Source organism: Pelobates fuscus, chromosome 7, assembly GCF_036172605.1.
Source record: "Pelobates fuscus isolate aPelFus1 chromosome 7, aPelFus1.pri, whole genome shotgun sequence".
NCBI lineage: Eukaryota > Metazoa > Chordata > Amphibia > Anura > Pelobatidae > Pelobates > Pelobates fuscus.
This window is the reverse complement of record NC_086323.1, coordinates 142,877,865-142,893,403: the sequence shown is the minus strand read 5'-3', so window position 1 is coordinate 142,893,403 and position 15,539 is coordinate 142,877,865. Positions and strand designations below refer to the sequence as shown.

Sequence of the window (15,539 nt, the reverse complement as noted above, 5' to 3'; positions counted from 1 at the left end):
GCAAGGACTCTTAGCCTAAACGCTTACAGCATAACGTCTATAGGCATTGTATTGTATCAAGACATTACTCTAAAGCGTGTTTACCTTATACCTACTCTAAAATAAGCGATCTAGCAAGGTTCAACGTTTAGCATCTTTGTTTTATTTAACTTCACTCTATGTTATTCAAGCCTATTCTGCAAATTAACCGTTTAGTTTACAAAAAGCTAGACTTAGCATGTGCGACAGCCTGAATGTTACTCTATGATACCCAAAATTAGCAGTCTAGATACACCAGTGAAGTTACCTTTTAGTCATGTGACAGAATTAGCTGTCGGACCCTCTACTGTTCACTAAAACAAGCAAGTTACTTAGCAAATTGTTTATTATAGTTCAGACATAACTGCCTAACTTATCATTATGCTCTTCAAAACAAAATATGAGCAAACTCTCTATGCCACTGTTTCACCTGTCTATGTTCAAGTATAAATGCACGCTGTTGTGGCGTATGGCTATCCTATGTACTCACCTGCACAACAAAAATAAAGAATTAAAAAAAAAAAAAGTTGGTGGCCTGGAGCGCAACCGAGACGGTCGCATGAGAGGGTAGCTCCTCTGCACTGGCCATAATTCTAAGCGCAACGTTCTCCCGAAACGCGACACACATACCCCAAGAGATGTCCCAACAGAAGGGCAGACGCCAAACGGAAAGGAATGACAAGGCAAGCTTCTTCAATGCCCGCAACGCCCCAGTAAAAGCCGCGGAAACGGCGGAGGAGGCCCAAGATGGCGCCCGTCACATGTCCAGGGATGCCGCGGACGACGGCCCAGTTACACAGAGCGTTCTGCAGAGAATGCTAGAAGACATGCAGGCAAACATACAAAACACCATCCAAGTCTCAATAAAAGAAATCAGGTCAGAAATTCAGGATGTAGAAATGAGAACCTCCTCACTGGAAGATAAAATGGCCGACCAGGCTGAGGACACAAATGATATCAAGAGAGCCATAACTGACATGGAAGATACCATAGCAAGGTTTGAAACCAAAATGGCAGATATGGAAGATCGCTCCCGCCGAAATAACCTGCGGTTGAGGGGAATAGCAGAATCAGTCGGGGTGGCGGAGCTGCATGCACACCTGCAAGGACTATTTAAAATGCTGATCCCAGATATACACCAGGATATGCTGCTGCTAGACAGGTACCATAGAGTACCAAAACCCAGATTCCTTACACAGGAGACTCCTAGAGATGTACTAGTGAGACTACATTACTTTCATGTGAAAGAAGATATCATGAGGGCAAGCAGACTGCGCTCCACTTTGCCACCTCCATACCAGGGAACAACGATATACGCTGACATATCAGCCGCAACGCTGCAAAAAAGAAAAACCTTCTCAGGTGTTACTGAACAGCTCAGGATCCACAAAAAGCCTTACAGATGGGGCTTCCCGGTAAAGCTGCTCATCATGCATGAAGGCAAGACGGTGCCCATCGCTACACCTGAGGCTGGAGCAAAGATCCTCGCAGAATGGGGCCTACCACCGCCGAAGCCGCTACCCGCTGCCGTTAACCGAGACAGATCCAACCCAGAGTGGAAGAGGATCCCCGCAAACGGATCAAGGAAGCACACATAATCCGCAAGTACTAACACATAAGACTCTGGGGCAGATAATATAACCGAAAGAGATACTTACCAAAGTATTAGGGAGGATAGACGAAGCGTGAAAGGGGGAGAGAAGGAGAAGGAAAAGAAAGAGAGAAAAAATAAATAAATCAATAAATAAATATACACAAAAAAAAAAAAAATATATATATATATATATATATATATATATATATATATATACAAAAAAATAAATAAATAAATAAAAAGGGGGGGAGGACATCAGCCTAGAAAGAAGTAGACATGGGGAGAGATACAATAAGTAATTGCAATACACGGCCAAGACCGAGCTGTACAGGCATGGAAGCGAGAAGCTTCCTACCCCGTTGCGCCTATCGTTGGCGCCAAGCCACACGTTTGGCTTTTTGTTTAATTAATTGTTGGAATGTTTATTTTCTTATGTTGTTTTTATGTGAATCACAATGTACACACAATAAGGTTATACCATCTCCGCAAGAGAGAGTAATTGAAGCGTACTGCATGCTTGGGAAAACACACACACAACGTGCTCATAACAGGGAGACGCCACCTAGATCGATGCAGCTGGGAAGGGAGGCGCTCCAAATCAAAATAGCACTAGCGACACTACCACCCAAACCCAAGAGAGACGACCCCCCATGAAAATATATACCCATAACACCAAGGGACTCAATCACCCATCCAAACGGGGCCTACTGCGCCGAGACCTGACTAAACACAAGCCTGACGTTTTATGTCTCCAAGAAACGCATTTTAAGACCAATGCACACGCACCCCTGCTGACACGTGACTACCCACATCAATATCATGCCACTAATACCAGCAAATCCAAGGGAGCATCCATTCTTATCAGCAAAGACATAGCGTTTACCCTCTCATATCTTGACATAGATAAAGAAGGGAGATATGTCATAGTGGGAGGGACCTTCAATGACGTTGAATATACCATTACGAACGTATATGCCCCCAATACAAACCCGAGAAACTTCCTCCACCGTGTATTTAAGAAATTAGAGACAATACAGAAAGGAATAGGAATAGTATGCGGGGATTTCAATCATGTGCTAGATGCCACAATGGATACCTCCACAGTACACGCGATAGCGCGACTAAGACCACTAAAGAGACAATGCAAGGCCATAGGCAAACTGTTGCATGAGCACCACTACTATGACATATGGAGAGCAACACATGTCGGGGAGAGAGGATATACGTTCTTCTCCACCGCACATAATTCATATTCTAGAATTGATGGCATACTAATAACAGGACAACACCTAGAACAGGTTAAGAGCTGCAACATAGAACAAATCACCTGGTCAGATCATGCCCCAGTCGTGGCAACCCTAGCCGACATATATGAATCCAAACATAGGTGCCCGTGGAGGCTAAACGTCTCCCTGCTCACAGACCCTACATTCACAAACAAAGTACAACAGGAACTTGAGCATTACTTTGCTGAGAATGACATAGAACACATGCCGTACAATACAATATGGCAAGCACACAAATCAGTAGTTAGGGGAATGATGATACAGAGAGCAGCACAACTAAAGAGGCAAGCACAAACACAAATGAGGGACTGGCTAACGGAACTGCAGAGCCTAACGACCCAAAATCAAAGAACGCCCACACAGGGGCTCAAAACACAAATAATTAAAATTACCCAAGATATACACAAACAGGCCCTAGAAAAAACGGGTCACCAACTACATAGACTCAAAGCAACTCAATACTCACAGGGCAATAGGGAGGGTAAACTGGTGGCCCAACACCTCAAGGCCAGACAAACCAATCAAAAAATAGCGCACCTCTACACGGAGGCAGGCCATAAAGTCACAGCACCCAAAGATATCAGCAACGTCTTCGCAACGTACTACACGTCCCTATACAATTTAGCCAAGGATAAACAAACGCACCAACCCAACCCCCAAACTATACAGGCTTACTTAGATACAGTTAACTTACCAACTCTTACGCAAATGCAAAAACAGGAACTCACCGCCCCCATCACACAGAGTGAGGTAAAAGAAGCTATCCTTAACCTACCGCTAGGGAAATCCCCGGGGCCGGACGGCTTCGCAAACGGTTACTACAAAAAGTTCCAAGAAACCTTAACGCCATATTTGGTCAAAGCATTTAATGAAGCCACGCAGGCACAAAAACTACCCACTGAAACCCTACTAGCCCACATAATCACCCTCCCAAAACCAGGGAAATCCCCTACTTGCCCACAGAATTTCCGCCCTATATCCCTGTTGAACACGGACGCCAAGCTATACGCTAAAATATACGCAACACGCCTCAGCAAGATATTACCGCACATAATACACACCGACCAGGTAGGATTTATAAAGAACAGGCAGGGAGGGGACAACACCAGGAAAGTACTAGATATCATACAAAGTGCCCAACGTAAGAATAGGGGAGGCTTACTGGTATCGTTGGACGCAGAAAAAGCTTTTGACCGCCTGAGCTGGGAATTCTTAGAAAAGGTCCTCCTCAAATTTGGAGTGCCAGAGGGCTTCCTCTCGGCGGTCAAAGCACTGTACAACTCACCCACGGCGAGGGTATTAAACGCAGGATTCGCCTCAGACCCGCTTAAGATTACCAATGGATCGAGGCAGGGGTGCCCCCTATCACCGCTACTGTATGTGCTGGCTCTAGAACCGCTGGCAGCGGCCATAAGACAAAACAAATCAATCCATGGAGTAAAGATAGGAGACAGGGAATATAAAGCGAACCTATTCGCGGATGATGTACTCCTAACCCTGACGCAGCCGCACATATCGCTTCCAAATTTAATGGCAACTATCGCTGAATACGGGAAACAATCCTATTATAAACTGAATGTCACCAAGACACAGGCCATGGGCATAGGGATACCAATAGCCACACTAGAGAGGCTCAAAACATCCTTTCCATTAGACTGGAGGACAGACCATTTAACGTTCCTAGGCATCAAAATACCACCAAACCTCAACAACTTACTGGACAAAAACTACACCGCACTCACGAAGAGCATAGCCAACACACTCAGGTCATGGGAAGGGAAATACCTATCGTGGGTGGGAAGAATGGCAGCGGTGAAAATGATGCTGCTACCAAAATTCCAGTACCTTTTACGAACCCTACCTATAGCATTGCCAAACACATACTTAGCAGCCCTACAAAGATTAATAACCCGATTTGTGTGGGCCAACAAACAACCAAGAGTGGCAACCAGCATACTACAACAACCTATTCAAAGAGGGGGGCTAAGTCTCCCGAGCATTAAAGACTACTACAAAGCAGCACAGCTAGCGACAGTCAAAGCCGCTACAGCAGAGGGGGAAACTCCACAGTGGACCAAAATAGAGGCCCATTGGATAAATAGACAGGACCTGGGGAACCTATTTTGGCTCCCGAAGGCCATGCGCCCACAACACCTTAACCCCTTACCGACCACTAGTCTGACACTTAAACACTGGGACGAAACCAGGGGCAGAGAGACAGACCAAAGAGTACTAAGGCAGGGAACACCACTTGCATGCCTCAAAGTAGGAATCCCAAATCTAGATACGAAGCAGTGGGAAGAACGGGGGTGCACCAAGGTTAAAGATCTATATAAGGACAACAAACTGATGCCCTTCCCTGAACTACAAACACTATATGGCATACCCAGCAGAGCACTATTTACATACCTACAAATGAAGTCGCTACTAGCAGACATGACAATAGAGCGACAAGAAACGATACACACGAACAGCATTGAAAAACTATGCCTATCAGGCAGACCGCCCAGGAAAGCATTGGCTATGATGTATAGCCTCTTACTAACGCCAGTCACAGAGGAGGCCATGAACTTCCAAACAGCGTGGCACACAGAATTGGGACACAACATTAGGGCGGAGACATGGCAAAGGGCATTCACCATACACAAGGGAAACACGCTATGCACGACTCACATAGAGATGATACGAAAATTGCAATACCGGTGGTACTTGGTGCCAGAAAAACTAGCGACGATGTACAAGGGTATGACCATTGAATGCTGGAGATGCAGAGGGAGGGAGGGCTCAATGAGCCACATATGGTGGTCCTGTGACGGCATAAGCCCATTTTGGAAGGATGTGGAAAAGGTGGCGACGGAGCTGTTAGGTAAACCATGGCCTATAAACATAGAACAAGGCATACTATTCATGATACCTAAGACACTGAGCAAAGTAGAAGAGAAATTAGTATTCCACCTACTTGTAGCAGCAGTGACCATAATAGCAAGAGCATGGAAAACAACACAGACACCCACTAGAGAAGCACTGATATCACAGACATCTCTCAACTGGAAATACGAATTAATGGCAGACAAATACATAGGGCGCAGGAAGCACACTAACCAGGCCGGAGAAAAATGGAGAGCATATCTCGACACAGGGTGACAGGAGGGGGAGAGACAGACACAAAACTGAAAGGGGGAAAGGCGGGTAGACAGGGAAACATTCGGAGGTTACAAAACACCGGGTAAACACTCAAGACCTAGGCGGCCATACATGCCTAGCCAACAAGGGGACCATGGGAGTCCGAGCAAAAGTAAAACTAAAGGAGAAATAATACACAGAATATAAGACGAGAATGTATTGAAGCATGGTATGAAACACTGTAATTGTATGTGACCCCAATGTTGTAAACAAATGTCCTGCACAACCCCATCTTCTATTCTGTACCCCGGCGCGCAGGAGCCAAACACTGAATATTGTGATGCACAAATAAAACCAAAATTCAAATTTGAAAAAAAAAAAAAAAAAAAAAAGTTCATGTGTCTGCTCGAACGGTCAGAAACCGACTCCATGAGGGTGGTATTGAGGGCCCGACGTCCACAGGTGGGGTTGTGCTTACAGCCCAACACCGTGCAGGACGTTTGGCATTTGCCAGAGAACACCAAGATTGGCAAATTCGCCACTGGCGCCCTGTGCTCTTCATAGATGAAAGCAGGTTCACACTGAGCACATGTGACAGACGTGACAGAGTCTGGAGACGCCGTGGAGAACGTTCTGCTGCCTGCAACATCCTCCACCATGACCGGTTTGGCAGTGGGTCAGTAATGGTGTGGGGTGGCATTTCTTTGGGGGGCTGCACAGCCCTCCATGTGCTCGCCAGAGGTAGCCTGACTGCCATTATGTACCGAGATGAGATCCTCAGACCCCTTGTGAGACCATATGCTGGTGCGGTTGGCCCTGGGTTCCTCCTAATGCAAGACAATGCTAGACCTCATGTGGCTGGAGTGTGTCAGCAGTTCCTGCAAGACGAAGGCATTGATGCTATGGACTGGCCCGCCCGTTCCCCAGACCTGAATCCAATTGAGCACATCTGGGACATCATGTCTCGCTCCATCCACCAACGTCACGTTGCAGTACAGAGTGTCCAGGAGTTGGCAGATGCTTGAGTCCAGGTCTGGGAGGAGATCCCTCAGGAAACCATCCGCCACCTCACCAGGAGCATGCACAGGCACAGTAGCCGACACAGCTCACACATGCAGGGGCTGGGAGCAAGCAGGAGACCTGCACGGGGATTTGGGGGCGGAGCCAAGCCGGGTGTGGGGGCGGGGCTAAATGCAGCCTCTTGCTGCTGCACACAGAGGGGAAGCAGGAAGGAGTCCCTGCTTCCCCAACTACAGCACAGCAGGACTGAATCCACTCCTCCTCCAGCCCAAGCTGACTGTAAGTGAGAGAGTGTGTGCTGTGTGTAACTATGATTGTGACTGTCTTTGACTGTGTGTGTGTGACTGTCTGCCTGTGATTGTGTGTGTGATTGTCTGCCTGTGTGTGTGTGACTGTCTGCCTGTGACTGCGTGTGTGATTGTCTGCTTGTGATTGTCTGCCTGTGATTGTCTGTGTGACTCTCTGCCTGTGATTGTATGTGTGACTCTGTGTGTGTAATTGTCTGCCTGTGTGTGTGTCTGTCTACCTCTGATTCTGCAGTACAAGGCTAAATAGGGCCCTGGGATGAGGCACCTGTGACAGGGAGGGGAGCAAAACCCAAGGAGTTGGCTAGACTCCCAAATATAAATATATGAAACAAGGGGGGGTTGGCTGCACTCACCTGAACATGCATAAATGGGGGTGCTGCTGGGGGCCAAATTATACAATACACAAGATCCAGCGCATATTTAGACTTGTACTGCAGACAGCCCCAGATGGAATTTTTTCCCCAAGTAAGTGAGTTAATCTCATAAGAGCAGACATTAGGCTGTTAGTGTAGGACAAAGATGGGGTACATTGACGTTGTGGCAGGCACATGCAATGTATGATCATATAATGTAACTAAACCCCCATTATTTTTGCCTAGATTAGGTGTTTTTAAAAAAACAAATAAAATCTTTCAACATTGAAGTTGCTGTTTAGTGAATAGGTGAGTGCGCTGGATCTTGTGTTTATATATATATATATATATATATATATATATATATAATTTTTTATTTATTTTTGTTCTTTAATTAACACGGATACCATCCGAGAGTATACATTGCAATTTAAAAAAATATAGTATTTGGTATCGAATTCAGTTTTTCTTTTTTTTTGTCAATCTTTCTTTTATTGAAGCATTTGTGATGGGGTACAGAAGAGAAGAGGGAAACGTATAGTTTGATTACATTAGAGGGTGTAGACATTATCAGAGTTATACTAGTACATTTCTGAATAACAATGCTTCGTTTTTTTTTTTTTTATTATTAAATTATGAACTTGTCGATTGGGAACAACATAATGTATTCAAGAGCACAGCATGACGTGTTAGAAAGTCAAAGGAATAGCAAAAGACAATATAATTTCTAGACATGCAGTCAATAAACATAGCACGATTCAGGCTGGATTTACTCCAATTTAGGGGACATAAACACATGTGGATTGTCGGTAGATTAAACTAAAAGTAGGTAGACAATGACATTAGACTAACACAGCAAACGATAATATTAACGTGTTGTGAGGGTCGCCATCTTAGTTTGGCATACAGTATATATTAACTCAGGAGGCATAACCCTGTTCTGCTCTAGTAAACATACGTGGGTCACATAGTGTGCCCTGACATACGCCAAGAGGCTAATGGAACAGTAAGTGGACGCGTAGCGTGCATGGTAACGTTACAGTGTGTGCTGGTAAAATTAACTGTGTGACTGTGTGGGTCAAGAATATAAACATATCCACCGCTCAGGGTGGGTAGTACTATGGAGAGATAAAACTAATGCACCCCCAGTCTGCGGCCGTATCACAACTGTAGTTGAAAGTACCCGATATAGGTCTGAGATTTATATTGGTAACATGCTACTTGAAAAAGTGACGTCTGGCTCAGCTAACGCCTCCACAAAATATAAAAACAACAGGTAAAACTTAGGTGCAGTGAGTAGTAAAACAAAACATAAGGTTATGCATATCTCGTAAGTATATTGCCAAGGTAATATTGCGCCAGGTCGTGAGTGTCCGTCAGCTTGTGGTCTGGCCTTTTATGATCAGGATCTAGGATTCATTCAGCCGATCCCTGTCGGTCTCATGGCTTGTGGTGAGCAAGGGAGTAGTCGATAGTTCATCAGCGGAGGTGTCAGGTCGGTAAGCACGGAGGTGGTTGGAGTACGGCGCGGAGCTTCACCCCAGCTCCAGGCTTGAAGTCGGGCCCACACCTTGTGTCCACAGACTCGGGTACCTCTCGGGGCCGGGTCTTTCCCGTTGTGGGCGCTTTGGAGGGCCCTGGTGGTTCTCCGCCGCCGGCGGCGGGCGACCCTCCTGCGGTGTGGTCGGCGTTTAGGAGGAAATCTCCTGTTGGGCCCCTGCCTAGAAGGGCATTCCGCCTGTAAGCGTATGGCGGGTTTGCCCGGGGAACGCTCGCTTTGTCTCACGGCCTCCCGCCTTTCCCCTACCTCTTGTCGGTGAGGTGGTCGTTGTGCCGTCCGCTGCTCCAGTTTTTCCCAAAAGCTTTGCAGCAGGGCATCCAGACGTTCGTGGAGGGGCTGATGGAGAGCAGGCTCAGCATTGAAGTTTGTGGGCGCCATTTTGTGGAGCACTGTTTGCTGGTTCGAAGCATGCTGTGGAGTATTGTCCCCGTTTGCAGCGTTTGTGGGTCGATGATAGCTGCTAATATGGACCGGGATAACCCCCACCGGTCCTGGGGGGGGGGGGGAGATGTCCGATACTGCGGGTGCATCATGATTAGTCGTGCTGGGAGAGCGGCCGTCTCTCACCAGCCCAGTGATGTGTAGGCCTCGGTCATCCGGTTCAGCGGTATGGCGGTCAAAGTGTCTCGGAAGGTATCTCCCGGTACCTCTGCCCTAGTGTAACAAGGTAGGGTGAACCAGGGTGCAGGGTTTGCAGAGTGTACCGTTGAATTTCGCCGTTAACCGTGAGCAGAATCCGGAGCTCAGAGTAAGCACGTCTGTGCAGCTCCCCGGTCAGGCTCCGCCCCCCCTCGAATTCAGTTTTTCAATAAAAACAATAAAAAAAGAAATTCAGTGTTATGTGCATGAAATTGTACAACGTATATTCTGAGTACATATTATCAGTTCTAAAGTGTTTATTGAGGATAGCACTCTTTTGTTGGGAATAATAGTGTGTAATGGTACCCCTTTGTCCATGTATTGTATTGTATTGAGTATTGCCCTTTTTTACCTTTGTGCATGAACATTTTTCAGTCTCTACTCCATTCCATCTGAATTTAGTAACAGTAAAATGTTTATGTCCATATATAATTACAAAAGCATTATGGGTAAATTCTCTAAATAGTTGACTAATGAACCTTTACAGAAAATAAAATTGTATGATGTCTGCTGTACCTTTCTCAAGATTTAATGGTATGTACCATGTTTAATGAACAGGTGGCAGACTGCGTTTGTTTGATGGCACTGGATAAACCAGAAGCCGTGCCGGTGGACACTCATGTTTGGCAAATCGCAAAGAGGGACTACCTACCCCAGCTGGGCCAGGGTAACAAAAGCCTGACTGACAGAGTGTACAGGGAGATTGGTAAGGAATACAGCACATTGCCTATTGAACTGAGGCTGATGGGAAAATATGTAACAATGCAATTTTTAGAAACTTTATTTGTCTTGTAATATTATGTGGTTAAGATTACTCCTGTCATGTCTCCATCTTTTTCTATACCATTTGGTCAACTCCCTGTTAACATTCCCATGGCTAACAAGTTCCTTCTTTTTTTATTTTAGGAGGGGGATATTTTATTATCTAAGGGACGATGCAAACACAATAACAATCTGTATCCATTGGTTATGGTGCAAGGATGTTCCAAATTTGTAAAAATTGCTGTAGCAATAGGTTAATTTATGAGATCCCACACGTACTTGCACAGTGTGTTCACTGGGAGGGCACCTTTTGTAAGTCTTTACCTCTCCTGACAGATTAATTCAAAGCTTTGTGTGAAAGAGCCAGAGACACAACCACATACATACTTAGTTGCTTCTATATTTATATTGATGACATGCTGAATAGAGTCATTAGTAAGCTGACAGCAAGCATACAGTGACTGCTGTAATTGGGCTACAGATCCTTTCACTTCTTATGAATGGAACTGCTTCTAGCTGAATTCCATGTCCTACAAACATTCACTGAGCATGGGGTTTATTGGGTATACTCAGAACAGCACAAAGAGAAGGCTAGGTTGGCTAACAGTTTTGACTGATTAACTAGTCTCTAGAACTTATTGGAGAAACTTGGACACCTTTGAGCTTTGCAGCCAAAACAGGATCCTAAAAACTGATTATATAAAATTTACCCTACTGGGTGGTATATTTATTCATCATTCTCGGGTCCTCTTCCAGAGGCCTGGGAGTTTGAGGGTTCTGCACAGTATCTTAGCTGCATTCTTACTGGTTCTGTGCAGTATCGCTGCACTTTTCTGGACAGCAATCTCAGATGTCCCACCTGGAATCTGTTGAAGCCACTCCCCCACACACAGCTCAGAGGGCTCCTATCACAACTGGGACTACTACTGCCTTCACTTTCCACATCCTATCTAGTTCTTCTTTCAGTCCTTGGTATTTCTCCACCTTCTCATGTTCCTACTTCCTGATGTTCTAGTCACTGGGTATTGCCACATCCACCACTACTGCAGTCTTCCGTTCCTTGTCTACCACCGCAATGTCAGGTTGGTTGGCCAGCACTTCCTTGCCTGTCTGGATCTTGACGTCCCACAGGATCTTAGCCTTGTCATTCTCAATTACCCTTTGTGGTATCTCCCATCTGGACTGGCATATATTTATTTATTTTAAAGCTTTGTCTATGTAATGCATTATTAAGGAATGGAGTAAGCTCAGTATTCAGGATGTGCAGGATTCTGTGGTAAGTGTATGAACACTAGGGTCCAAGTGAATCTAACAGGAGCTTGGTCCTAGTATCATTCTGGAATCTGCCAGCAGTTCAGTTTGTGATCGGTACTATCAAGTGTATTTGAGAAACATATAACCAACTGATTGCTCACAATGGAGAGAGACACTGAAAGAAAAACACTGTTTAGTACCAAAAAGACCAAATAAAAACATTCATGCATTTAATTATTATATTTTTTTCATTGGGGTTATATCTAAAAACAGCTTGGAAAAACTTGCAGATCTCTTGTCTGCTGTCTGTGCAAGCCCTCCCCTTATCACGTCGTACAAACTTGCTGTGGCTGTTCAATCACAGACTTACAAAATGCAGCTCAATGAGAGGCAATTACTGCCTCTAGAGTTTATCTCTACTGAGCTAACGAAACCAGGAAGTAACAGGACCGATTGTCTGCTTGAAAACCGAAGGGGTGTAACCAGGTTAATATATAAAAGTATCTTCACTATTTTCAAAATGAAAATAATAGTGCACCCTCTTCACGCATAAAGCTTTTCAGCAAGCTAAACTACTTAATTGAACCTAGAATGGCCCTTTAAAATACGTTCTTCCAACATTCTGATGAAGGGGCTTGTATTCAGCATTCCCAGTGGCCGCAGCTGCTTTATGGTGTTTATATGCTTGTCAGAGTCTCTCTCTCTTTGGAAAGCAGTTAAGCTGTTAAGAAGTCCACAATTAGAGTGGATGTTGGCATACCAGTCACATAATTCATACCACTAGCATGCCAACAAGCAGACCACGCCCTCTCCTAGCCAAGCTTTGTAGTTCAGAAATAAACACAAAATGAGGTGCCCTGCAATGCAAAATAATGCAGAATTATCCAATTTTTTTTAGATTACTAAACTAGATTTCTAGATTTAGATGACTAAATTTGGGATAGCAGAGAGAAAGCCATCACCACTTGATACATTTTGTGCCCGTAGGGCGTAGTCACACTTGCCAAAGTTAGCAACTATGTATTAGATATTTTAAACTTGTGTAAGTTTTTCTGTTCTGTTCTATGAATATTTAAATCTCCCCTCTAAATTGTTTTTTAAAAGGGATACTATAGTCACCAGAACAACTACAGTCATTGCTTTAAGCTTTTTGCAGTAAACACTGTCTTTCTAGAGAAAATGCAGTGTTTATATTACAGCCTAGGGTCACCTCAACTGTCCACTCCTCAGATAGCTACTAGAAGTGCTTCCTGGGGCAGTGCTGCACAGTGTGACTGCCATTCAGTGTCTCCACCCTCTGCATGGAGACATTGAACTTTCCTCATAGAGTTGCATTGATTCAATTCATCTCAATGAGGAGATGCTGATTGGCCAGGGCTGTGTTTGACTTGTGCTGGCTCTGCCCCTGATCTGCCTCCTTGACAGTCTCAACCAATCCTATGGGGAAGCATTGTGATTCAGAAGAGAACCACTTCTGCTGATGTCAGCCAAGCAGACAGATCAGGGGCAGAGCCAGCAGCAGCAGACTGGAGTAAACGTAAGATTTTACTATATTTAGGGGGACCAGGGTGGTTAAATGGTGATTTTAAGACTATAGGGTCAGGAATACATGCTTGTGTTCCTGACCCTATAGTGTTCCTTTAAATGCTTATTATATGTTGTTTTTTCAACCCCTCTTTATTTTGCATATCTCTTGTAATAGTAAATAAATACTACTGTAAAGTCATGTCATTTGGCTGCACTAATGCTTTGCACCAGGTATTTCATTGCTGTTGTTTTATATTTGTGTTTCTGCAGGAGACTATTTTCGTAGATTGTGGGGGTCCCATGCTGGATGGGCGCAGTCAGTAAGTTGGCGACTTATCTTTTATAAATGTAGAACCTGCTTAGAGACATTGCATTTGCCCTTTACTTATGATCTGCCTCTGTGTCCAGTGTACATTGCATTTTAAATTAATTTTACCTGATCTTCCATTAATATGCTTCCTGATTCAGATTAACTCTCACCTGTAATCACATGGCATGAAGATAGGTTCAGTCTGTATTGATATTAGCAGAATTCCCTTTGTTTCAACACTACCATTATCCACAGTAACCACTTGTTCATTGTTAACATTTGTGAGTTAGTTTCTTATTTGCATCCACTTTACAAGAACATGTTGACGTGATATTAATGCCAATAATTGCAATTCCAGGTTTTATTCTGCTCAGACCTCAAAAAGTTTCAGAATTCAGCAGATAAACCAGATCCAAGCCGGAAACCAAGAAAAAGAACCCAAATCAAAAAAGAGACTCTCGAATAATAGGCTATTGTAATGTTTCATTTTGTACCTGGTTTATGGATATTGTGATAAACATATATTGGAGACATTTATATATTGGTGTCCTTTTGTTTTTTGTGTTGTACTCTCAGCATGTTTCAACACTAGTTGAAAAGAATATAAGCCAGAATCTAGGTACGTGCAACTAAATAAAATAAAGAAAGAACCCCCTATGTTGTATAATAATGCTTGTATTTACTCCCTCTCACAGAGTTTACAAATTAAATGAACACTATAACGTCAGAAACAGAAACGTGTATTCCTGACACTACAGTGTTAAAAACCCTGTTGGCCACATTAAAAAAGGTTAGAACTCACCTTTATTCTAGGGCCGCGTTGTGCTGAGGCTGGCCGCACCCCTGCTCCGCCTCCTTGGGTGAGATCATCAAAATTGATGATCTCAGCCAATCCAATGCTTTCCTATAAGAAAGCTTCGGGGGGCTATTGCGCCTGCACGGCAAAATGCAACGCTGCGCTATTTAGCATCTCCTCGTAGAGATCCATTGAATTAATGCACTCTCTATGAGGAACGTTCAGTGGAGACGCTGAACATCTAGAGCCATTTAGCGCCTCCATGCAATGTGTGGAGACGCTGAACAGCACCTCTAATGGCCATCTGAGTGACTGTCTCTGGATGTGGCCCCAAGCAGTAATGTAAACACAGTGTTTATATTAAAATGCCTGCAGAGACATGCTATAGACACCATAACAACTACATTACGCTATAGTTGTTCTGATGACTATAGTGGCCCTTTAAAGTAAAAAAAGGTTCAGTACTCCTGTTTGTTTGTTTTTTTTTCTTTACAGTAAGTATGCAACCCCTATTATTGTGTCCTCACCACCAGTGCTGGACCTTTTTTATTTTATTTGTGCTACTGAAATTGCTGGTCCTCTGGACAGGACCAGGGGGTTCCCTGCAACCAAGGTGGATGTTGGCTTATTTTTACTGACATGTCTATTTACTAAATACCTTATTTTTGTATGGGTGGAGAAAATTTGGTGAAAATGACCAAATTACAGCTGAATTGGCAATTCTCATATTTACTATAATAGTATAGAAACCTGACATTTAAAAAGCACTGACTTTAGAAAGAAAATTGGGACGAAATGTATCTGGTAGGACGCTCTGTCACAAGTAATCGTTTTCTTGATTTTTACAAGCAGACGATAATAATGAGTACTATTTGCATGCTGGCAGCACTAGTAGACAGCAGGTAAATAGTTTTTTGTTGTTGTTTGTTTTTAAGTCTGTGGTGAGGGTAAAAGGACAATTATAGGTGCCATCTCAATGTCCTGTCCT

General features: G+C 44.1%; 1 protein-coding gene across 1 annotated transcript in view; it reads left to right on the top strand.

The window, feature by feature from the left end:
* The window catches only part of OGG1 (8-oxoguanine DNA glycosylase), a 34,153-nt gene extending 19,861 nt beyond the window's left edge, over positions 1–14,292 (top strand). Inside the window, exons 6-8 of the mRNA XM_063427533.1 lie at positions 10,461–10,608; positions 13,716–13,765; positions 14,114–14,292. Of these exons, the coding sequence (XP_063283603.1) occupies positions 10,461–10,608; positions 13,716–13,765; positions 14,114–14,221 (306 nt within the window). The 3' untranslated portion in view covers positions 14,222–14,292. The remainder of the gene's footprint in view (positions 1–10,460; positions 10,609–13,715; positions 13,766–14,113) is intronic.
* Positions 14,293–15,539: the final 1,247 nt, after the last annotated feature.